Source organism: Apis mellifera, linkage group LG7, assembly GCF_003254395.2.
Source record: "Apis mellifera strain DH4 linkage group LG7, Amel_HAv3.1, whole genome shotgun sequence".
In the NCBI taxonomy this organism is placed as follows: domain Eukaryota; kingdom Metazoa; phylum Arthropoda; class Insecta; order Hymenoptera; family Apidae; genus Apis; species Apis mellifera.
Window position 1 is genome coordinate 5499174 of NC_037644.1, and position 26333 is coordinate 5525506.

General features: G+C 21.0%; 1 protein-coding gene across 3 annotated transcripts in view; it reads left to right on the forward strand.

Annotated features, from left to right (window-relative positions):
* Window positions 1-24388, forward strand: part of LOC727091 (forkhead box protein O) — a 220784-nt gene extending 196396 nt beyond the window's left edge. For all 3 annotated transcript variants that reach the window (XM_016913181.2, XM_016913180.1, XM_026442001.1), the window contains 6 exons: window positions 11075-11196; window positions 11280-11474; window positions 16812-16927; window positions 17891-18120; window positions 22207-22530; window positions 24070-24388. In XM_016913181.2, the coding sequence (XP_016768670.1) occupies window positions 11075-11196; window positions 11280-11474; window positions 16812-16927; window positions 17891-18120; window positions 22207-22530; window positions 24070-24294 (1212 nt within the window). In that variant the 3' untranslated portion in view covers window positions 24295-24388. The remainder of the gene's footprint in view (window positions 1-11074; window positions 11197-11279; window positions 11475-16811; window positions 16928-17890; window positions 18121-22206; window positions 22531-24069) is intronic.
* Window positions 24389-26333: the final 1945 nt, after the last annotated feature.

The following is a 26333-nucleotide window of genomic DNA, read 5'->3' on the forward strand; positions in this document are numbered from 1 at the left end:
CGTGTAGTTTCATGATGGTCATTAATCCGGAACCCGATTACGGAGCGGTTGTACTTAAACGAAACGGTGGTTCGCACTTTCGTCACGAAGGAGCGAGAGGATTTTCCAGTTCCCTTATCGTCCTCGGACTGCGGAAGATAGTGAACATTCCATTGGAGGAAGGGCAGGACAAGTATGTATATGCTCCATAAATTGCGCGTTATACAGTCCATTCGGTCGTGAGATAACCAGGTTCGGTTGTCCGTGACGCGAGTCTTCGTAGCTTCGTTCCTTTCGCCATGACAACGAGGGCCGTTTCCGCAGACTTTATACGGTTTTTGACGAAAGTGTCGGCGAGTTTATCGGCGGTCATAGGACTACGACTCTGGACACCAAGAGAATCAACGAGCCACTCCCCGATAGAGAGCACGACCTACAATGTATCCTGTCCCTTTCGTTCCGCGCCACTCCTAGCCTTCGAAAAGTATCGCGATATGCAAGAAGACTGTCCACCGTAAAATTATGTCATTCGCTTGGACTGACCGTGTCAGTCGACCGATATCGCTGTCAGAATATCGGGTTTTCACCAACGGATTACTTTGGTTGTCGAAGTGTTTGACTGCTAGATGGCAGTCTGGTCTTCATTGGAGATTGTGGGCGTTTCTGATAGTAGTGTCTAGAAACATGGACAAGGTGGAAGATAGACATGATGTCTTATGGGATTTTATGTCACGATACTAATCTCGAAAAAAAGACGGAGCTTTCTTATATTCTGTGTAATTTACTATATCTATATAATATAAGAATTATATTATAATATATTATAATTATATCTATATATATTCTGTCTTTATAATATTATTATTCTTTAAAATAATATATATATATATATATATATATATATATATATATATATATATATATATATCAAACTATTATTATTATATATTATATATATAATCAAACTATTATTTTTAAAAAAGTATTCTGTTAATATAAAGAAAAATAATTTATTTACTAAATTCAGCTTATAATTATAAAATATTTGAACTTATTAAATATTATATATATATATATATATATGTATATTGTGAGAAGAATAATATATAATAATATATATATTGTGTGAAAATTGTAAATATTTAATAATTTCAAATATTTTATAAGCTGAATTTAGTAAATAAATTATTTTTCTTTATATTAACAAAATACTTTTTTAAAAATAATAGTTTGATTTATTTTTAATGTTTATAATTTTGCATATCTCATTAGAAATGTAACGAATGAATATTCATAAAGGAATAGAAATAATTAATAATTATCTGTTGATGATAGAAAATAATACGTTTTGCAAAATCCACTATATTTTCTCGGTCTTTTAAATTTAAATCACGAAATTCAATATGAAACCACTCAACGAAGAAAAAAGGAAAACGAGCATTTCTCTGTATGATAAAGGATTATCGCTACGTGAAATTGCAAGTAAATGTGACGTGAAATAGACAATAGTGACCAAGATAAGAAAAACATGATTGTGCTTCAATTTCGACAAAGAACCACGAATTATTTTCAATAGAGAGATACGAAATTTCGAGATATATTCGCTCAATGCGAAATGTACAAAAATGTATCAAAAACAGTGGCTCAAAAATTAGTAAAAAAGGCTAGTGAATAGATTATTCGTTCTTCTTTGAAAACAATTAATCTAAAAGTTAAAGAAAAAAAGAGAATGGGTTGATAGATGATTGAAAGAATATGATATAGTCCGATGAGAATATAAATTGATTTGAATTGGATGGAAAATTCTGATAGTGGATCTCATCCACATCTCGAACATCCAAAATAAAATAAACTATGAAATTCGAAGATTTATTATGGAAGTTTTTTTTAAAATATGTTATTCTTTTAGTAAAAATTGAATAAATAAGAAATTGAAGAAATAAAATGATATTTTATAAAATTTTGGTAGTTGTTAATTTCATCGGATATAGCGAAGATGAAATAATTTTTTGTAAATACAAGGATCTAAAATATATAGTGAAAATAGTAAAAAATTAGTTTTGTAATTAAAATTATTCGATGAATAATATACAGCATGAATAATATAATGCCTAGATAGATTCGAGAATTCATCATATATGTTATGAACATATGCATAACAGAAAAGATACAATATAGAAATCACAATTATATAATTATAATATATAATTATATATAATAATTTAATAACAAATATGGCTCGTAAATTATGAAAATCAGAAAAGAATAAGAGAAAATGTATAAAATATTAATTTAAAATATCAACTTATAAACATAATTTTGAAAAACTTTGTCATAGTTTTTATTATTTTTGAAAATACTTTATATATCATTAATAAATAAAAATAAAATATTATATTTTATTTTTTAAATTCAGTTTGTAATTATAATTATACTTTTATATTAAATTTTATTTTATTTTTATATTATGATTGAAATTATTATTCCATTTTTTAGACAAGACAAGCATTAAACAAGTTTATATTTTTGCTCATCAATATATGTAGATATGCATAGTACATAATTAATAGCTACGAAAAGATTTTCATTTATTAAAACTTTAAAAGAAATTTGCTGTATCTAACTGAGTTGCTAAAAGCAATATGCTACACATAAAAGATGAATTTTCAATATGGTATCCAGTTTACATTTTTATATTCTGATTTGAATATTATTATTTATCTAAATATTAAAAATAAAAAAAACATTTTCTCATGCATATTGTTAGTAAAACAATTTTTTAATTTTTTAATTTTTATTTACATTATTATTTTTAAAAATTTTAATATTATAATTAATTCTGCATGAATTATCAAATAGTACATTCAATTTATATTTATAAGTTATATAGTAGTAGTCATATAGTCATATAGTAGTCTATAAGTAGTCATTTATAAGTTAATTGTAATAATTAAAGAGATAAATTTTAAGATCAATAAGAATTTTGTTTGTAATATAATTTATGAATTCTTGTAAAGTTAAAACGAAAGAACGAATCGTCATTTTCTTACAAGATTCATGATATGCATTGAATAACGATAAGCTTAAAGTAGAGAGACAAATTTTTTATATATATTTTGATATATAAAATTCATTCGCGTTATAATAGCTTAATTCGAATTTTACTAATAATATTAATACAATTAAAACTGCAAATTAAAATTCTTTGCTATTATTACCATTATTTTTTTTTAAATGAAATTTTTATCAGTTATTTGTGAAATTCTTAAAATAAAATACAACGCATATAATTTGGATTATATTTATTTCATAGATCAAAATGAAAGTTATAATTTGTTTAACTGTATAATTGTTTTAATAAATATTCAAATTATATAGTGTTCATTCATATTTTAATTAGAAAAAATTTAAAAATACAATATAATAAGAACTTTATTTTAAAAAATTATAAATTGAAAAATTTTATCATTGCATTCGTTTCTTTCATCAGCATGTTAATTTTGTTCATTCTGCTCTCTTTCTTTATTTGTTTTCATTTCATTTTCTATTTTTGATAAAATACAAAAAAGATCATCAAATTTTAGTAGAATCGAATGATTAAAAATATATTTATTTTAAATAACTTCAAAACTTCGGAACTGAATCTTTCACAATTTATCAAAAACTTATTTATTTAACAATATCGGTATTCTAATGAAACAACTGCAAAAATGCTGTTTCTTTTACATATATAGCAAATTTAAATCTTCGTTCTCTTGGATTAATTAAATAAAAATTTGATTGAAATAATAAAATTTTTTAAAACATTTCGAATTCAAAAAATTGCTAAATAATATTTTTCTTCTTCTATTTTTCTTCTAATTTTTAGATTAAAGATAAAGATATTCTTTTGCATTAAATAAAAGATTATTTGTTTATTATTTAATTTTCTTTAACTAAAAAAAAAATATTAATCAAAATTTATTTACTCGAGACAATAGCAATAAAACTAGAAGACACTAGAAAAATATAATAAATTTAAATATTTCATAGTTATTTAAATTATGAATTTATGTATAAGAATGATCAAGTTGAAAAATATGTATTCTTTTATCCTTTCTTCTAAACTTTTGATTTATATCTTATTTATATTTTCTTATAAATAAGTTTCATTTAATTTCTACTATTAATGCTACAAAATAGTGTTCGTGTTCTATCGTACTGAATTGATAATGTTGCGTGTGACACGAAAATCGTAAGGAGACTAACTAATCCTCAAGTTCCTGTGATACGAAAAAGCATTCCATGCCACGTTTATTTTATATTTTATCTGGTGCGAGGTCAATGATTCTAATGAGATAATAATAAAAGTAAAATCAGATTAAAAATTTAATATTGTATGAAATATTTTTTCGAAAATTTTCAATAAATGTACAAAAAAATAGTAAAAAAAATTAATAGTTTTGAATAGTAGATATTATTCTTTATATATTTTTTATTTTAGCAAATTTTTCTACATATTTCATTCTTATGATTTATAAATAATTTAATTTTTACAACAATTAAAAATAATTTTTAAGTTAAAAAAATATAAATAAAAATATAACAAAATTTTTATTTATCGTGTCCAATTATTAATTGTACAAATATTTCTATTTTTTTATTAATTATTAATTCTTTTCAAATAATTAATAGAAATTTATTTTTAGCATAAATTATCTAATATGATCAATGAAAGAAGATAATCAAATATATTATGAAAAAAGTTATATTATAAAAAAATATTTTATTTCAGAAATCCATAGTTTATCGTTGCGATATTTTCAACAGAGTGGATACCATTAACGTTGAAAGTTTGCCGATCGATTTTACCAATAAAATTTAAGTTTCGTTTTTCCCCGATATTCGTCGAGATCTCGTTCTTTTTATGAGTATTCCTATATGAATGTTGCAAGCGCAAACGTTTTCTGTATTTCAATAACTGGAATAAAGTCTGACAACGGTCATATCGCGAGTTGTTTTAACTACACTTCTCGTTCATTGTACTAATCAAAGAAAAAATTTGCCCCGACAACGTTTGTCCCTTTTATTTCTTCCTTTTGTTACTACGCCAGTTTGTTCAATTCTTTTCCCATTTTCGATTCTCGTTTTTTATCACGATATGTACCTTTTGATGTGTACATTTGTGAAATATTATTCGATACAAAGACTCAAAAAATGAAAAATACGTATTGCAACATACGCTGCGTCTATAAGTCAACAGATGTTTTATGATTCGATTATATTGAAAAAAGAGACTTACAATAATTCAAAGAATTTTAGAAAAATATTATTGTAGAATATAAAGAATTTCAATTTCCATTTACTATCAATTCTATTTTTTAAATAATATATTATAAAATTAAAATTCTTTGAGTAAATTTTTTAGTAACATATTATCTATATTATATAATTAATTTTACATAATTATCTAAGAAAATAAATTCTATCTAAGCAATAATTGTAAGCAATAAAGATTCTTCATAAGCTCATGTTATTTCAAACTTTCATTTAATTAAAATTTTTAAATCAATTGTTTTTCTTTCAGTCATATTAAACTTTATATATTAATAATAATATATGTAATAATAATTCAAATGGAATTATTGAAATTTACAAATTTTAAAACGAATTTTATTTATCATTTTTCATAGAAAAGAGATTAACAATAGAAAAATTTAGCAGAAATCTAAAACGAAATAATTTATAATAATTTTTATATACATGATTAAAATATTAAAATTAAATTAAATTAAATATTAAAATTAAAATTAAAATATTAATATTAAAATATTCGTAAAACATTTTTAAAGAGTCTAAAGATAAAAATAAACACAAAAAATATAATATAAAAATGTGGATTAAGTTTATTTATTAAATTAAGTAATTTAAATTTGCGTTAAATGAAGCAAGAAACAGAGCATGATAACAATGTGATGGAGAGCTATCTCTCTTTATCTATATCTCGTTTCGTCTAAGGCTTCAATTGCTTATAATAAATGCTTTAATTAATAAATAAACCTTGTTTAATATTTTTTTATGTTTTTGTTTTAATCTTTAAAATCGATTTTTCAAAAGTGTCTCATATATATTAACATTCTACATATTATACATATTTGAATGAATTTAAATTTTTAAATTAAATCAAAAGAAAAAATAACATTAAGAAAAAATCACAGAAAATAAAAAAAGAAAAAGAATATAAACGCGGATAATATATTTTGCAATAAAAAGGAACGGATCATGTCGCAGTAGTTTGTTGTAAAGCCGGAAAATAAATTCGTCGGCCGATTGATTCGTTTTTTTTTTGCTCCTCTCAGGATGCGAATGACCGAAGTCGATTTAAAAATCAGAATAGCGGCGCCAAAAATGTCTTCATCTTCAAAGTGTAACGCCGATAAAGGCAGGGAAATGATAGGGCTGTAAACTCTCGCTGTATAACCTGCGACCGAACGACTCGAATAGCTGGATCGCTATCGTGAACCCTGAGACGAGTCTATCATCGAAAGAAAAAGTAAAAAGAATTGTGAATCGATCGATAAAAGTATCCTCATCGATACTCGTGACAAGCAATCACCCTTTTGCGATAAATACTTTAACTTCCTCTATTCGCTTTCTCTCTCTATACATATTCCTTATACGTTTAAGAAACGAGGTAGGTTAAGTTTTAAGAACAAAATCCACAGTAAAAGAAGGAAACATTATGGTATAATAAAAGTAATGAACTATACCTATTTTGTAGATTTATTTGCAAATAGATCCACTCAAACGTACGCACAGATTATCAAAACACGAGTGATTGCACGATACTATTTTATCGGGATTGTTATATGTTGCTACGATTTTAATTATGCATTAGTTTGGGAACGCTTCTAATAATCTGGTGAAGTTATGATGGTTAATATATATTTTTATATTTAAATTATATTGCGTAATAATATTGTGTAATAAACATCAATATTCAAGTTTTATAATTATTAAAATTGTGAAAGAAGTTTAATAATAGTTATCATATTTATTATTTTATTTTGATGATTTCAATATATTATTTTTTTATTAATTTAATATTTTTGTAGCAACTTCTTAATGTTCCGCTATATTTATAAATCGCAATATATAGAAACATGATTTTTTGAAAATTTTTTTATCTAAATATATTTAATTTATACTTTATTTTATTAACTTTTTCTATATAATAAAAAATATATAATATACGTATGATATGTAATTAATATTATCATTTAAATATTATTTATCATATTGTATTTCTTTTTTATATTTTAAATCATCGTAAGTAAGACATATATTTATCTTTCATTTTAATCTACAAATATTCATTTCTATGACCAATTATAATAAAAGACCAATTACCTATAAAATGAAAAAGCAATAATAGAAATTGACCAATTTTAAATCCAACTTCAATGAAGAATTTTTACAAATTATATTTTTGCATACATTTTAAGAAACTGCTATATTTGAATAATATATATATTATATATATAAATACATTTCTGATTAATAGGACATAAAAAATTTATTTCCATCTTTTATAATTTTTCCATTATTTTTCAGATGAATAATTATATATTTTAAAATTAAAAAAAAACCTATAAAAAAATACTGGCATTCAATTTTAAATTTGGCCCAATTTCTGTCATTGTCCTCTACAAAAAGTAATCTAAAAACCTTTCAAACACTTACGATCAAATAAGATTCGTTCGCGCTTAATGTCTGAAATTTCGCGAAAGTATCATATCGATTGCACGGAATAAAATCTGCATTTCGAGCGTACAATACCAATAAGAGCGTATCCTTGTAATTTCGAAAAGTTCCAGGCGAACAATCCGCGACTGTGTCGCGAATTTCAGGCGTACGACGAAGCATCAATTTGGTAAAAGTAATTTTTATTGTGCCGCGGTATCGTGTTATCCTCCTCGTTACGTAAAAGCTATCTCTTCTGGCTTGTGCATGCATACTGTGTACATACTATACGTTTCAGAGATACTGCTATAGGACGAAGACGAAAGGAAATTGTTATCGCTTCTCGACGCTACTTTCGTATTAGGGTAGAACCTTTCCGAAATTTTTAGAAGGAGAAAGAAGGGTCAGGCGACTATATCGATTCAATTTGCCTAATGAACAAACTCCGTTTCGAACGTCTCTGTCTAGGGATCATAAAACACGGATCTCTCATGACGCATTGTTCGACTCGATTTTGTACATAGCGTAAAACTACTTTGAGAATGCAAACATTTAGCTTATCGAGTTCGAGCAGTCGTAGCGTTGCTTCGCAAATATAAAACAGTAAAAGGATCTTGGTATTGGGATATCATTAGATAAATTTGTAAATTTGTAAATTTTTCGCGAAATTGAAATTATAAAGTTACTGTAAAAGATTTTGAAAAATGATCAATTCTTTGATATATCTTTTACTTATTTATTTATTATATTTATTATTTATTTATTATTATCTTTTATTTATTACATCTGTAAATTTCTTAAACATTATAGATTATCATATTGAAGACAAATAAAATTTATATATGTGTTATAAGATATTTTCTATGATATGTGATATTATCGTAAAAAAAATTTGCCAAAAATATGAATTTAATTACAATTTCTTTTTAAATTAAGAAGAATATTATTATTATTATTATAAATATAAATTATTATATTAATTATAATTAATTATAATTATAAAATAATTAATTATAAAATTATTATAAATAATAATAATATAATAATAATACATAGTATAAAAAAGAATAGAAATAATAGAAAATACATATGTAATGTATATATAATGAAAGAAATCATAATAATTAAAATATGTGTAAAAAATGTAATCAATATAATAAAACAATAGATCATATTACAGGAGATTGCGAATTACTCACCGGAACAGATTATACAACGGCCATGATTCCGCAACAATGATCATACACCAACAATTGATTATACAATATCAATTAATATGAATACATATAATACATTCTTCAATAAGAAAGAAATCTATTTAATTGAAATCTATTTAATGCTACACTAATATTAAAAGGAAAAATATACATTATATAGTAATAAAAATAAAAATAAATTATTTGGGAACAAAAAAATAACAATAATATCAATACACATCAATTATAAACATTGCAATAAAAAGTATTTTTCGAAATATATTAAACAATATTATTAACAATTATTATAAACAATATATATTTAAATATTTATATAATATGTAAATATGAATATATAAAAAACAATAATATTTAAAATAATAGTTATAAGCACAGTACAAAACATTAAGTAACAGTAAAACAACATAACAATAAAAAACAGTAAAATACATTACAATAATAATAAGAAAAAATATGATCTTTAAATGACAAAAATAAAGATATGATAATATTAATAACAACATTTCAACAAAAAAAATAATATCTATACATAATAAATATAGCTATTATGAATTATTCATTATTCAAAATAAAAAGAAAAAAATGATACAAGTATATATCATTAACTATAGAAGTAAAAATGATATAAAAACAGAAAAATGTTTATACTTTGTCATTCATAAATGAATACCATATAATAGAAATAATACCATATTTGTTTATCATTAATCTAAAACAGTTCTAATCCAATCGAAAATAAAATATATATGATAAAAAGCAATTATTTTAAAAACATGCAACATCATCCGAAAATAATTAAAAAAATTAGTTCATGTCAAAATGATTGAAATGAAATGGAATTGCTAAAGATACTTCAAGAAAATGATAAATAAATAATAATATTAATAATAACATTTATTCGATATCAACAGGTTTGATCCTTTGTTACGTAATTATAAAATATAATTAATAATTTGAAAGAAAAGCGTTAATAATTATATTTATTTTACAATGCAAATTAAATGAATATTGTTATGTAACCCAAAATAATATATTATCTGAATAATAAAAAGAAATTATTAAAGAAATCAAGTGTATAGCAAACATGATTCATATTTTGATATGTACGATTGAAATAATTATAATCAAACTCCATTTATATGAACTTGGCTGGAGGTAAGCATATTCACATAACCAGGTTATTCATATAATAGGAGTCCACTTAATTCTCTCAATTATGATGTTTCATCCAATTAATAATAGTTCATATAAAATTTCATAAAACATTTTCTCTAAAATGCATCAAATATTATAAATGTAAAAACAAACGTAATAAGTGTTATTAAGCATAAGGTTTCATGATGTTTCAAGAAGAACATAATTTGATATTACTAGTTTTTTAGATGGAAGATCATTCATGTTTTTTTACTGCATCAATTAATATAATTTGATATTTCCTACAAAAAAATCTTAACCTACATATATTCAAAAATAATTAATTTATGAGATATTTTAACTTAGAATTTATAAAATGTAGCGTATAAAAAATAAGGAATGTACAAAGTGATATTTTATTAATTATATTCTCTTTGTTTTCATTGTAAATTTTATAAATTTCAAGTTAAAATATTTCTTAAAGCAATGATTGAACATAAGTAAGTTAATATTTTCTACATAGTATCAAGTTATATGAAATGTTACAATAAAAAATATATTATTAATTCTATTTAAAAAAATATTAATAATCATCATTCTGTAATCATCTCTAAAAAAAATTAGTAATATCAAAATATAATGTTTCTGAAATCATTTAATTCCATCTGAAATATTGTTTGTTATGAATAATAACAATTAATGAAAATCGAAATGACAATATCTGATCAATTATATTTAGTAAACTCTATATAAACTTCTATTGTATATCGATTATAATATATTGGATATGTTTTAAAATTTAAAGAAAGTATACCTTTTGAGAGAATACATGGAAAATAAGAGTATAGATAATATCTGAGAAAATTTTGTCATGTGTATAAACTTTATAAATTTTTCTTTTAATTTTTAATATTTTATTTGTGTCATTAACTGTAATTTCATTAAAAAAATAAAAGATGTTATAATAATTCATATTATCTTACAATTTTCTCTGATTGAAATATTCTTCTTTCTATTTGCAGAACTCTATAAGGCACAACTTATCGTTACATAGCAGATTTATGCGAGTGCAGAACGAGGGTACCGGAAAAAGTTCCTGGTGGATGATCAATCGTGATGCGAAACCAGGGAAATCACGTAGAAGGTAAGTAAATCGTATATGTTTTGCGAAATAATTGGTCGTTGTCACGATGCACGTTTTGCCACGGTATTGTCGATGACTCACAGAGCAATAACCATGGAGACGAGCAAATTTGAGAAACGACGTGGTAGGGTAAGGAAGAAGATCGAGGCGCTAAAAAACGGTGGGTTACAAGCTGACACGACAACTAGCCCCAGTAACAGTGTGAATGAGGGGTTGGATCTCTTTCCAGACAGTCCGCTTCAGTCTGGCAGTGGATTTCAACTTTCACCTGATTTTCGGTAAGTTTGTACTTGATTGCATTATATTGTATTTCATATTTTATCAATAATTTCTCTTTTTTTGTCTTACGCGTTTTAATTTAAACTTGGCTAGGGATTATTATGTAATTAATAATTATAATATTGTTTTTAAATTTGTATCGAAAATCTTGATAACTGACTTTTTTTTACTTAAATATCTGATGTTGAATAAAAAAAAATAACGATAAACGAAAATTTAAAAAATTATGAATATAAATATAATGGATGAAATTTCTATAAAATATTTTCTAAAAAAAAAGAATTAAATATTACATCAATTTTATAATATAATTAATGAAAAAATAGAAATACAGAATAATAAATTAATTAAAAAATTAATATTTAAAACTAAAGAAATTTATTAAATATAATAATTTAAAAGAAATATATCAAAAAAATATAACAAAATTTGTATAAGAATAATAAAATACTATAATATATAATACTATAGAGATGAAAAAGATACAAGATTTCGAGTTTATTTATTTTAAACTTAAAAAAAATTTGCAACTTATGAAATAAGTCTTGTTTTTTTCATCTAAACATAATGAAAAATTTATAGAGAATCCTATTATGAGCAATAAATAAATGATAATATAATTTTTTCAACAAATTCATATACATTCATATAATTTTATTTATTAAAAATTTTATTACAAAAATTAATTTTTAATATATTAAATATTTTGTTAAATATAATAGTATAAATATTAATTATTAGTATTATAAATTTATTAATATTATTATTATTAATAGTTTTTTAATATTATTAATAGTTTTTTTTTTAATAAGTAAATAAATTTAATAGAGAGAGAGAGAAAGAGAGAGAGAGGCCATTTTTATGGAAATTTCTTAATTTCTGAATATTGTTGTCTTATTTTTCTTTTTTTTATTGTTCTTTATTTATTTGTTAATTTATATTCTCAAAATAATTAACATTTTTGTTAAAAATAGTAGTGATCTTATAGAAATTTTAATCATTATATTTTTCCTAGCCAAGTAATTTGTTAACCTTTCAATTGAATATGATAATATGAATTTAGAAAATCATTCCGTTTAAGATTTGTTATTATGAATTTGGATTTGAGTTTAATATATATATACATATACACACACACACACACACACACACACACACACACACACACACAGATGAAAAATAATTATATAAACATTTCACAAATTATTAACTTAAAATTGTATTTATAATTTAAATGATTAATATATATTATTAAAAGACTGATAATCAAAGAGAATATGAAAATTTTATATATTTAAATTTTACCAATATTATTTTAAAGTATAATATCTTAAAAAATATTTGAATATTTTAAAGAAAAACTTTAAACTTAATCTGAAATTTTTATTTGAATGAAAGTTTATGTAGAACATAATAGATTATATATGGAACAACGTTTTTGTCAATTAAAAATTTTCTTAAGAGATAAAATCAACTCTTGAAGTTTCAATATATCTTTATATTTTGCATTGGAAATTTTTTTTACAGTAATAAAATTTGAATGAAATTATTAAATTTTATATTTAATTTATCTAATTATATTATTATTTAATATTTTTAAATTATTATTAATATTTTTAATTTTTAATTTAATGTTAAAATTTTGTTATATCTTGCACTAAAATTATATTTAAAAAACGAAGAATACATTGATTTGAATACATATTGAAAATAATATTTGGTCAGAAAAAAATTGGTCTATATATAACCTATTATATATAATTTTATTGCTTATAAAATTTCATTGAAAATAAAGAATTTATTTAAAAAATTAAAAAATAAAAATTTCTTATTTTTTTAACAAATTAAACAAAATATAATGGTTTATATATGAAACAATTTTCTTTTTTAGCGAAATTTGTATATTTGATTAACAATATATTTTAAAATTGTTTCAAGATATGTATGTATGTATAACTGTGCAAAATCAATTTATAAAATTTAAAATAAAATTGCTTATTCGAATTAAACGAATTGTATTCAACGAAGTAAATTTTTTATCGTATAAGATATTTTATTTATTGTTCAATTTTTAAAACGATTATAATTCTTATTAACATTTCTTGTGTATTGTAACTGTATTTATTAATTTTATGATATTATATCATGAAGTCATTTTGAGTAAAAAAGGAATTGTTATTTCACGATTCATTCTATTTTTAATTATCTACCTATTTCCTTCAAAATCAATTCAATTAAAAATTTATTAAAAGTAAATATATTCGTATGAAATACGTACTATTTATTTATTTGTAAATCTAATTTTTCAGAAAATTTGAATTTAAAATTTTCAAAATTTTCGGAATTAAATATTTTTTTATTTAAAGTATACATTTTATTAAAAATTAAAATTTTTTAATAAATTTAATTTCTAAAATTTTTTAAACTTAAGTTCATAATTAGCCAATTAGTAATAGTATTCTTTTAATTATAATTCTATTTATTTAACTTATAATATAATATAATATTTATTTAACTTATAATAATTCTATTTATTTAACTTATAACTATTTATTTCTTTCGAAAAATTTAATTTTTTTGACTTTCAAAAGCTTCAAATCATAAAAATAGAAAAATATTTCCTATTAAATTTAAAAAAAAAAAGATTTTAAATTTCGAAATGTTTCAAGGTTTCGATATTCTGACCAAACCTTAATATTATATTATAGTTGATTATTATGCAAATTACTTTGAAACAATATAATTATATCACTTAACGATAATTATTTAGGTCAACTTGAATATTTTTTTTTTTTAGTATTCATTTTAAAATGATAAATCTATAATATTATCCATTTTCATAATATTTCTTCATTTAAAAATAATAAAATAAACTTTAATGAATGTGAAAAAAGAAAATAAATTAATTTTTAATTTTGCAAATAATTTAAATTAAACTTAAATAATTCTTCTAACGTATATTGTAATATTAAATAAAAAAAATTAAATTTAAAAATTAATCTAATTATTATTAAAACTCATATTAAAAATTATTTCTAAATTATATTTTCAAATTAATATTTATATAATCATATCAAAATTGATTCATTTGAAAGGTTAATGTCATTTTACTAGATACACTTTTAATTATACCATTATATATAAGATATTTATATTTAAATTTAGAATAGTAATAGCATAATATAATATTATAGAGATAAATACATTCTGTGATCTTTAAAATCATAATTATTCATTATAAAATTGTTTAATAAATTTTTATAAAATTATTTACGGATATTAAACGCATATTTCTTTTATTATAATAGGTAGTAAAAGTAATAGCTTCGATACGCGCTATTTGCAAAAATTTTATATATATACCGCTTTTGTACTATATACTAATCGCATGACGTGCTTCTACTTGCATTTAATAATAGTTTTGTAGAATATACATCATAGAATGTATATATAGATATAGAAGAAATCTGTACAAAAAAATAACTTATGCAAAAAATTCGGTAATCATTTAACAATTATTTATCATTATATTGAGATATTTCTCGACAGTGATTTATCATAAATTTATCATAAAAAATATATACACTTCTGTCAATTAGATTTATTTTATTTTAAAATGTCTTCATGGCATTGTTAATTAAAATATTATATTTCAACTTTTCAATCATATTTTTGTTATTTTATATCTATTATGATTATACAATTTTTCATAAATAAAAAGACAATAGATTCAAAATCTACAATATGTTTAATTAAAAAAAGTGGAATATTTCATAAGAATTGAAATTTATTTTTATAAAAGTTATTTAATAAAAAGAAATGTATTATACAATATAAATAGTTCTGATAAAAGTGTAGATAGATCATCATATGATGATGACATACACAATTATTTTAATATACTAATGGATATATAATTCATTATTTCTTGCAATTTATTTATATAAAAAAATTTCATTAGTTAGAAAATATTTAATTTGTAATTTAAAAAACTTAATATGAAAGATGAAGAAATAACATAATATATAATAAATATAATATATAATAAATAAATAAATGAATATTGCTTTCCATATTTTTTGTTTTACATACATCAAGTTTAAAAGATTTTAAATTAATATATAATATAGTAAAGCCTCATATTCAAATTCTCAATATTCTAATAACAGTACAGTCTTAAAATAACAATATATATATACAATATTCAATATAATATAACATATACGTATGACACAGTAACTGAAAATAATAATAACTGAAAATATTTAGTTTTAACTATTAAAGAAAAATAACATAATTATAAAAACATTTAAAAATTGTGCAAGGAAATTAAAAATATATCAGTATATCTCTTTTTACTTTAAGCATAACATTTTATGATAATTTGCAACATATAAATAAAAATCTTTCAAGCGCTAAGATTAATGAAAGAAATTTAACAAATCGAAAAGTGTAAATATAAAGTTAGAAAACTTAGAAATTTTAAAATTAAATGAAAGATTAATGATAAATATTAAATATTTAAGAAAATAATAATTAGAAATGGTATAATGATTAATAAAATTCAAAATACCAAAAAAAAATTATAAGAAATATTTTTAATAATAATATTGATATAAAAATTTTTAGAACTTTTAATTTAAGATTTATTTATTACTTATTTATATTATATTTATATTAAAAAACGTATAATTTAGCTTTACTTTTTATATCTTGTAAACTAATAATTTTTTGATATAAATAGTTTAATGCTTTTTTTAGAAAATGACTAACAACATCTATCAGCATATTAAAAATTATATGATTTTAAAAAAGTAAAGATTACTTTTATGTGACTTCTATATATATATACAGAAAAATTATTTTAATCTTTTATTTCTAATTCATTTTCAAACAATATCCATACAGTGATCTGTGAATACAATTATAGCATTTCATTTAATTAGTTGTACAACACTGATTATAATCAGCTCTCAGAACTTGATTCTAATTGTGTAATGTCTATAATCTCTTTTAATTTTATATTCAACAAAGTGTATATTCGTGTACATATAAATCATATAAAGAAAGATTTATATTACATAATGTATTTTTTCAAATACTAAATTTTGTATTAATTTTTTTAAAAATATTTTTTTCATAACTTCCTTTATGAAATATTCCACTTAAACTTTTCATTTGAACTAACATTTTTGATATTTGTATATAACTTGTACAGATTTTTCCTATAATTTATAACCACTATTTTTCTCTTTTATCATTATCTCTTTCGTATACATAGTTTGTATTTAAATATCTGCACATTTAAAATACATTTGAACCAATTTTTATTCGAGTCCTCGAGCTTCGAGCAATGCCTCATCCTGTGGTCGATTAAGTCCAATCACGGCGATTCCTAGGAAACCGGAATGGACACCAACATACACACTCTCATATAGTCCAGAACAATTAGGTACGCACTATGATTCCATGTATGTCTTTTTTTTTCTTTCGTCAGCGTTTATTGTTTATTTTGTAACATTTTTTTTTCTTTTTTTACTTTTCTATTTTGTCGCATTCTTAATATATGCGCATGACTGATTCTAAAATTTCAAAAGTTTGCTACACGAAGCGAACGGCTAAGCTCTTAGAAATAATTTCAAATCAATTCCGTACTTCAGTTATAATTCTAGTAAATTATGCTTTTTTTATTATTATATAAAAGTTTCAAATTCAATTGCTTCAAGTTTAGATTGCTTAAAATTATCAATTTTATTGTATCATTTAGATTTTTTTTAAAATTTTGTTACTATTTAACTTAAGTATTTACCTTAAGTAAGTATCTACTATACATTAATATTAAAAAAATATAGTGAAATTATTAATAAGTAATCAAATATAATATAAACTTAACAATAAGTAAAATTCAACAAAAGAATTTTTTATAAGGAAATTCAATTACTATTTATAAAATCTGATATTTATTTTTTTTAGTTATAAAGTATTTAAATTATGTAACTACTTTCGAATTCGAAAAATTTAATTTTTGTTTGAATAATTATTTTATGATAATTTCTCAATTATATAATTTTTCAGAATAAAATAAAAAAATATAAGTAAGAAATTATGACATAAATTCTTATAAAAAGAAAAATAAATGTATTTAACAAATATATAATTTTATGAATGTTCATCCATAATTTTATCAAAAATCAAAATACGAATTTCTATTTTCTAAAAGTAGTTATATTTCTAAAAGTAGTTATATTTTGTTTAAATCTTAGAAAAATATTTTCAAACGATCAAAAGGTTATTAAAACTTCCAGTGTTGCTTCAAATCAAAGCTCTAAAGACCTAGCATGAAATGTACACATAAGTAAAAAATAATAAAAGACAGTTAGTTAACATATCTTCTTTTCATTGAATATAACTGTAGCTGGTAGCCTCGCAGAAACGATGAAATTGGAATCCTATCAAATGTATCATACGACACAACCGAGCCACCAGCATCATACAGGACCACCACCTTCTTATTACGAATCCCAATATCAGAGGAGCAATAGCTTGTCGTCAGGATCGTCCTCCTTCGCTCTGCAGCCAACTCCTCAATCAGCAAATCAACAAAGATGCCCAATTCACGGTTTGCAACCGTGTGCCTGTCAAATGGTGAGTGGAAGAACATTTAAAGGATAAGCTATCGACTATAATATATATAATTTGATATAGTATCGACTGAAGAAACAAAACTTAGGAATAAGTAAGAAAAAATTTTTAATTTAATTGTAATAGTTCATGAAAAGATGGAAGATTATTCTAGTTTATAGATTTTTTTATTAACAGAGAGAATAAACATAAATTCTTATTTCTTATTTTTTTGAAATTTTTTTTATAGCTTTTTTGGCATTCTTAAATGTATTATATATAATGCAACTTTTTTTATAAGATTTTTTATAAGATTTTTTTATAAGATTTTTAGGATATAGTTTTCGAGAATATTGTTTTTTATTTGGATTAGGGATGAGTTATGAAATTTTGAAATTCTTCAAAATTCAAATTGTTTTGAATCATGAAATTTTTTGTTATTTTTGTAATTCGAAATTCTTGAAATCAAAGAATAACTTGCGTAAAAATTAAATTTCTATCTAATAATTACAATTATTGATTGATTATAAATTGAATCTAAAGAATTTTAGAAATTAAAATTTATGAAAATTTTAATTCTTCACCAAAATACTTTTTGAAAAAGAAAAAAAGAAAAAAGTTTCTTGTGTTGAGAGTTTTGAAAGTATTTAAGATTACAAAATTTTGAATTTGAGTTTCGTAAATCTAAAAACTCATTTTTTATTTTGAATCCTTTGTTTATCTTTGATATATTTTTAGAATAGAAATATTGCAAAGTGAGATTAATTTTATTATATTTTCAAGATAATATGAATTTGCTACTTATATTGCTACTTATATTGTTTTGTTCTTCTCGTTTGGATTTGATAAATATTGAAATCCGAATATAAAAATGCGATCACATAATTCATTACGTAATTATTTTGAAATTTTGTATTCTTTGCATTTCGAAGAAAATTACTTTTCAACCCTATTGAAGATTTACATACTATATTATATTTTTTTCTCGACTTCTTATTCCTTTTCTATATATTCATTAAGTCATTTTACAAAAAATATTACTTTAAAAAAATTTAATAATTTAAGTTGTATGCTTATAAATTATCTCAGAAATTAAATATATAATTCTGAATGGAATATCGTTTTCCTATTTTAATTAATTTTTGTATTCAAAAACAATTTTATATTCAAAAGAGCATTCGAATTTTTCATTTTCTTTATATTGATATAGAATATTATTTAAAATGTTTTTTGATTGTATTCGAATAGTATAAAACATAAATTATTATATTAAAAATAAAATAACTTTCATTTATAAAATTCAAACAAAAAAATAATAATTTTTTTATTTTTTTATTTCTATTATTTTATATATAATATAATATTTATTTAATTATTTGTTATTAATTATGTATTTATATATAATTACAAACATATATATATATATATATATATATATACGATTCTTTATCAAATAGCTTAATAGCTATATAAATAGCTAAATATTACCTTAAATATACTTTAAATTATCTTTCAATTTGAATTATTGTCTATAAGAATATAGTTTACATTGTATTCATTTAATATCATATATAATAGTTCTTAGAATGAAGACTTAGAATATATTTTTATATTATGTTAGAGATATATGTGCAAATTATTTAGCATGTTTTATAATAATATTTGAATAACGATGAGTTTTTGTCTATAATATTATTAAATTGTGTAAAAAAAAATGTTTGATTAAATTCGATATTAATCATATATAATTAAAAAAAATAAAAGCATATTTTTAGCATTAAGTTTTGAGATATATTTCTATAATTTTTAGAAAAAAAGAAAATTAAATTCAACTTGAATGATTCTTATCTTGAAGCCATTGAATCTGTATTTTTAGAATTATTAAATTATAAATCTTTTCTATATTGAAGCATGTTGGATACGTAGTACGTGTTAAATAATTAATCAAAGCATCGTATATGTCAGTTTCAGAGCCGATTAGATAGATAAGTACGTAGAATGAAATCTCAAATGACGAAAACCATTTTAGAATTTGGAAATTAAGTAACCTTCGAACTTATTTTTATTTGATAATTTAAGTAATTTTATTCGATATTTTTAATTAATTTTCTTTATTATTTGTCTAATACATTGTATTAATGGTCAGAAATAATAGAAATGTTGTTAATGGAAATTTTATTAATTTTTTATTAATTTTTATTAATTTTACTTAATTTTAAAATAATTTAATTTTTTTATTTTTGAAATTATTTATAAATAATTAATGTTTATTATTTAATAATTATTTTATAATTAAATTTAATAATTAGAATTGAAATTATAATTATTATTATATGATGTAATGATTAATGAATTATATATCGATAAATCTATTGTGTAATACTACTATCAAAACTGATTGCACTGAATTGTGTATTTTTATTATTAAATAAATTATTTTTAGATAATTTAGATTAACTTTCAACAAGATGGTTTTTTATACAATTCCTATAAGATATTATGACGAATAAAAAGGTTATGAAGGATAATATAAAGTTTAAAAAGTTAATTAATTAATTAAATAGATAGATATTGATAATTCTCTATTATCTTTTTATAATATTTATGAATTCAATATCCGCAATTGATTACTGAAAAATTTATAATATATAATCTGTCTATAGTAACTTTGCACAAACTTTGCACATGAGAATTTAATAATATTTATAATGAAATTAATAATTATAATGAAAAAAATATAATAAAAAATTATAATGAAATAATTAAAACATCATATAAAACCTCAAAATAAATAGTACAGCATGTAATATAATATAAATATAATATACATAATAAATATAATAAATATATATATATATATATAGCAATAGTAAATAAGACTATTATATCTGATATTGGAATATGCGAAAGATTCAATTAAAATCAATCCTTTGTGGATACAAGAGTTTTTATATTTAGTTATTCTCCTACTGATGTTCGTCTTAATTGAATAATGATCAACTAGAAAGTTAATTCTTTAGATTACTTGAACTTCTTCATCTTTAAAATTTCTCTCTTACAAAAAAATTATTTTTGATCGAATTTTATCAATTAGTAATTGTAAATGTTTCAATTGTGGTCAAAAGTCATTAAATTTTCATTAGATTAATTTATTTGTTTTTATACATTTAATTGTTCTATTAATTAATATAAAATTTTTATATAGAATTGAATGAAACTCTAAATCAGAAAAAGTGAACATTCAAGAGATGAAATGATAGAAATGAAATCATTCGTAATTGGGCAGTAATTTTTCAATTTTAATTATAATCTAATTTATTTCTTTGCTTCTACCCTTAAATAAAAAATAAATTCTTCCGATCATAAATTAAATTTTAAAAATATATTTGATGATGTCATTTGAAATATTATATTTGTTTGATTATTTAAATTTATGTTTAGAGATCTTTTTTATATTCAGAGAATTACTTATGTCTATAATGAAATAATCAAGTACTTACAGATAACACAGCATCATAGAAATTAATATATGATAGTATTCTCGAAAAGATAAAACATATTCATTTCTTCTTAGATTCTTGAGATTAATTGAATGTTTAACATATCATTATTTATGCGTTTGTGATTTTTCTCAAATAGTTCGATTCAATTGATTTCATTGAAAGAATTATTGTGATATAAGTTATTTAAAAATATTGTAACAATTGAATCTCTTCCATAATAAGTTTATTTTACAAAATAATCATTTCTATAGATTTAATTCTTAACATTCATCCGTAGTTTTGGAATATAGTTTGAAATATTGATTACATTAAAATTTAATTATTTAATGCAATCTCTTTTACCCAAGAAAAATGAAATAAATTTAATATTCTCAATTTAATAAAGTAAAAAATAAATAAAAAAGAATATTGATTTTATTTTTAAAAACAATCGCATATGATATTATTTCATATTACATAATCTGTTTTTTATTTGTAATTAAATTTTTCTTTCTCGTTCTAATATTTATCATTATATCAGAACAAATAATTTATCAATTAATAATTTAATTTTATTTTTCAATTGTTTTAAATTTCAATCATTGTATATTTTTTCCTTAAAAATTAGAATTTGAGTCCAGTGGCTGGAATGTCGCCATCGTACCAGCAAAGCGAACCAAGTCCCACAACGTTAGGAAATAATCAACAGCAAACTCTTCAATACATGATGCAGACGCAACAATGTCAGCAGCAACAATTGCCACAACGACAACAGCAATCACAAACAGGAGTAACAGATTCCAGTTCATCACAAACATCTACCCCATGTGACCCCACACCAAGCACTATGATGGGTCAATTGATGGGAGCCTTGAACAATTCAACACTTCTTGATGATTTAAATATTAACATCGAATCGCTGCATGGTGGATTTGATTGTAACGTAGAAGAGGTACGTTTTGTTTTTATATTTTTATATTTATTATAGAATAATATGTTTAGAATAATTAAATGTTTTAATTATAGAAAAATGATTCATAAATTTTAAATCTTTTTCTAGATAGAAAAATATTCTGGTATTTGAATTTTATTTAAAAATTTATATAATTTTTATAATTGTTTTTAATATAACTATTATATTAAATTTTTCCATATCCAAATTTCTAATATTTGAATATCTACTTTAATATCTGATTTTAAACTACAAATTATTTATAAACTGGATTGTATAAAAAAAAATACTTCATATAAGAAATAGTTTTATGAGAGTTTTTTTAAAACTTACTATTATGAAGATCAAGAATATGCTCTTTTTGTCTTTCATATAATAAGCTTTACAAACTTCAATTTAAAATATCTTCTAAATTAGTGATTTTTCGATACAAATAGCTTATGATATAATTTTGTAGAGAATAACGAATTGCAATTACGCATTGAAAAATATATAATTCCATTTTAAACAACATATATTATCTTCATTTATTCTTTCTCTATATTTGTTTGTATAACTTATATACTAATATATAAAAATATAAATAAATATAAAAATTATATATATTATAAAAATTATTCATTTCTTATCTGAATTATTTTTTTATAAATAAATAATCTAATAAATAATCTAAAAGTAATTTATATTTATAAATTAAAACTATTATCGTATACGTATGTTTATATTTTTTTGCATTTAACGAATCTTGATTGTGACTTATTATGAATAAAATAGTGGTATGATAATAAGAATTAAATAAAATAAAATATAATTTTAATTATTGAAAAAATATATAAAATAATTAAAAAATTCGGAAATTATGAAAATATATAGTCTTTTTATTTTTATTTTTTAACAAAATTTTATAAATACTAATGTACAATAGATGTAAAATACAGTAAAAATTTCAGATCTACAGTAAAAGAAGCTTAAAAAATCAAAAAAGTATTAATATATAATATATGTAATGAATTAAAATTAAATGCGAAAATTAAATATTGAAAATAATAATAGTTAGAAATTATTAATAAAATTAAAAATTTATAATAACCATAGTATCATCTAATTGAATATTTTATAAAAAAAAATACTTTAAAATAATCACTATAGAAATTTTACAATGTCAAGATATTTATAGAAATTTTCAGAAAAGTATTTAATAATTATTTATATACTTATTAAAAAGAAAATGTTATGTGATTTAGCAATAGAAAGAAATGAATATTATAAGAAAAAATAATTATTCTAATATTTTTTTAATAACAATTTATCTATTTTGATCAATTTGTCTTTCTATTTGTAAATATAAGGATTTATTGTATTTGTATTTATTTAACACGGGAGAATCGCCTCTACTGAATTGTATTTACTGAAATCATAAATTTACGAATTTTATAGTTGAAATTTGGACTATATTGTCAATTTTATTATGTATCACTTCATCGAACATAACCAACCATACAAATATTCAATCATTCAAAATAAAAAACATAATTTCAGGTGATCAAACACGAGTTGTCGATGGATGGTACATTAGATTTCAACTTCCAACAGAGTGTAATGGGTACGGCTGCAATCCAAGTAAGCGACAATAATATCGGTCAGAACGGCGCCGTTTCGCAGAACAACGTGATAGGTACGACGACGACCGGAAACGCGACCGCAGGTGTTTACGTGAGCACCAATGCGGCCACTCCTGCTGCACCTCCCTCTTGGGTTCATTAGCAGTGGGCCCCACTGCCCTCGACATCCTCGTCGTCCTTGTTATCGATGGTACTAGACAGACAAGAAGACTTCCAGTTTGAGGGACAGTTCATTGGTGAGTCAAATATGATTTATCTAAATGAATTACTTCATGATTCAATCCTCTTATGATTATCAAATATAAAAATATATATAAATATTAAATTTATGTTAAAATGAAAATTTTAATATCGTTGTCGTGTTTTTAATTTCTTTCATGTTCATTATTTAATACATATTGAATTAAATATTATTCGAACATATTAGTCAATAAAATAATTTTGTGAATATAGTAATATGGATTATTTTTAATTAGATTTTTAATTAAGATTTACTATGAGATTTACTACTCTCCTTCAATTGATTATATAAAAGCATTAATATAAAAATTGTTTAATGTTAGTAAAGATGATATTTTAAAATGATCATAAGTGATGAGTAAACTGTGGATCTTTATGCATTATATTTTAAAATTTAAATCTACAAAAAATCTGCAGAATATATATTATGTAGAAAAATATTACATATATTATAATATTTGGAAAATATAGCATATCTCTATGTAAACTTTATTTTTTTTCATAAAACTTGTATTTTAAATATCTGCAGTCTAGATGAAGTAATCTTTCTTGATGATTTGATTCGTGCTTTAATCAAAAAGATAAAACATCTTGTATGTATCATCATCTAATAATATTCAGGTCGATAGCAAATGATTTCGTTATCCTGTTAGTTTGCAAATACAGAAACGATCTCGACTAGCTACGCTTTCTTCCCTTAAAGTACTTAGTATACATATAATAGCAATCGAACATTTAATGTTTGAAGCTTCACATTTTCTTATATGTTTCTATTAGCTTAGAATAATAGCTTAGAATAATAATAATTAATTATTCGAAAGATTGAAATTCATGTGTTTTGTTATTCTGACAACTAAGACAGAACATAATTTACAATTGTTTTTTGTTCAATATGTATAATTTTTTTTTAATATAATTATCTGTAATATGATTATTTTTCACAATTCAAAGATAGTGATTTTACATTCTATTTTACATTCTATTTTTTATTTCATACATATAAAACATATAACATAATTGTTTGCAAATCGACTATTTTATATTAGAGAAGAGTGATCATCAAAATCACATATATTGTTAAATAAAATAAAATACACTGTAATTTTTAATGATTTTCAAGATATAAGTAATATAAGTAAATGTTTAAATTTTAGATAGACACTTATAAATATTTTTTTGTTTATAATATTAAAGAAAATTAATTACAATTATTATTTTTAAAAATTTTTTTTAAATTTTATATGTTTATAAAATTTTTATAAAAAAAAATGATAAAATAGATGATAAAAAAGTTTTTCAAAAATCTTTTTTAAAATTTTCTTTTTAAAAATTGTTTATATATTTTTCTATGCTGAATCAAAATTTAAAAATTATTTAATGTATTAAATTTAAAAAATAAATGAATAAAAAGTATTTCATTTATTTTTACTATATTTACAAAAGTATTTCAAAGAAAAATATTTTTTTCCCAATATTTTTATCAACTATTTATAGTTATAATTTTCTTTTATAAAATAAAATTTAATTTAAAGAATTTTTTTATCGAAATATATTGCTCCGAAGTTATTTAATTATTTTTTATCTAAAAAAAAAAAAAAGACAAAAAGAAAATTTACTAAGATTTGAATTTACTGTCTTCACATAATAAAATAAAAGAAATTAAATAAATAAATTAAATAATTTTAATTTATGTAATAAAAATAGTTAAAAAACAAATATCATGGCAAAATATTTTTTAATAATTCCTTTATTTATAGGTATTAAAAATGTATTAAAAAATTATTTCAAAATGATATATTTCGGCAAAAAATTTTGTGATGATAAATTAAGTTCAATTTTATAAAAGAAAAATAATATTATTTGATACAATTAATAAAAATATTGAAAGAAGGATCTATTTTCTTTGGAATATTTTTATAAAATATTTTATAAAAATTTTAT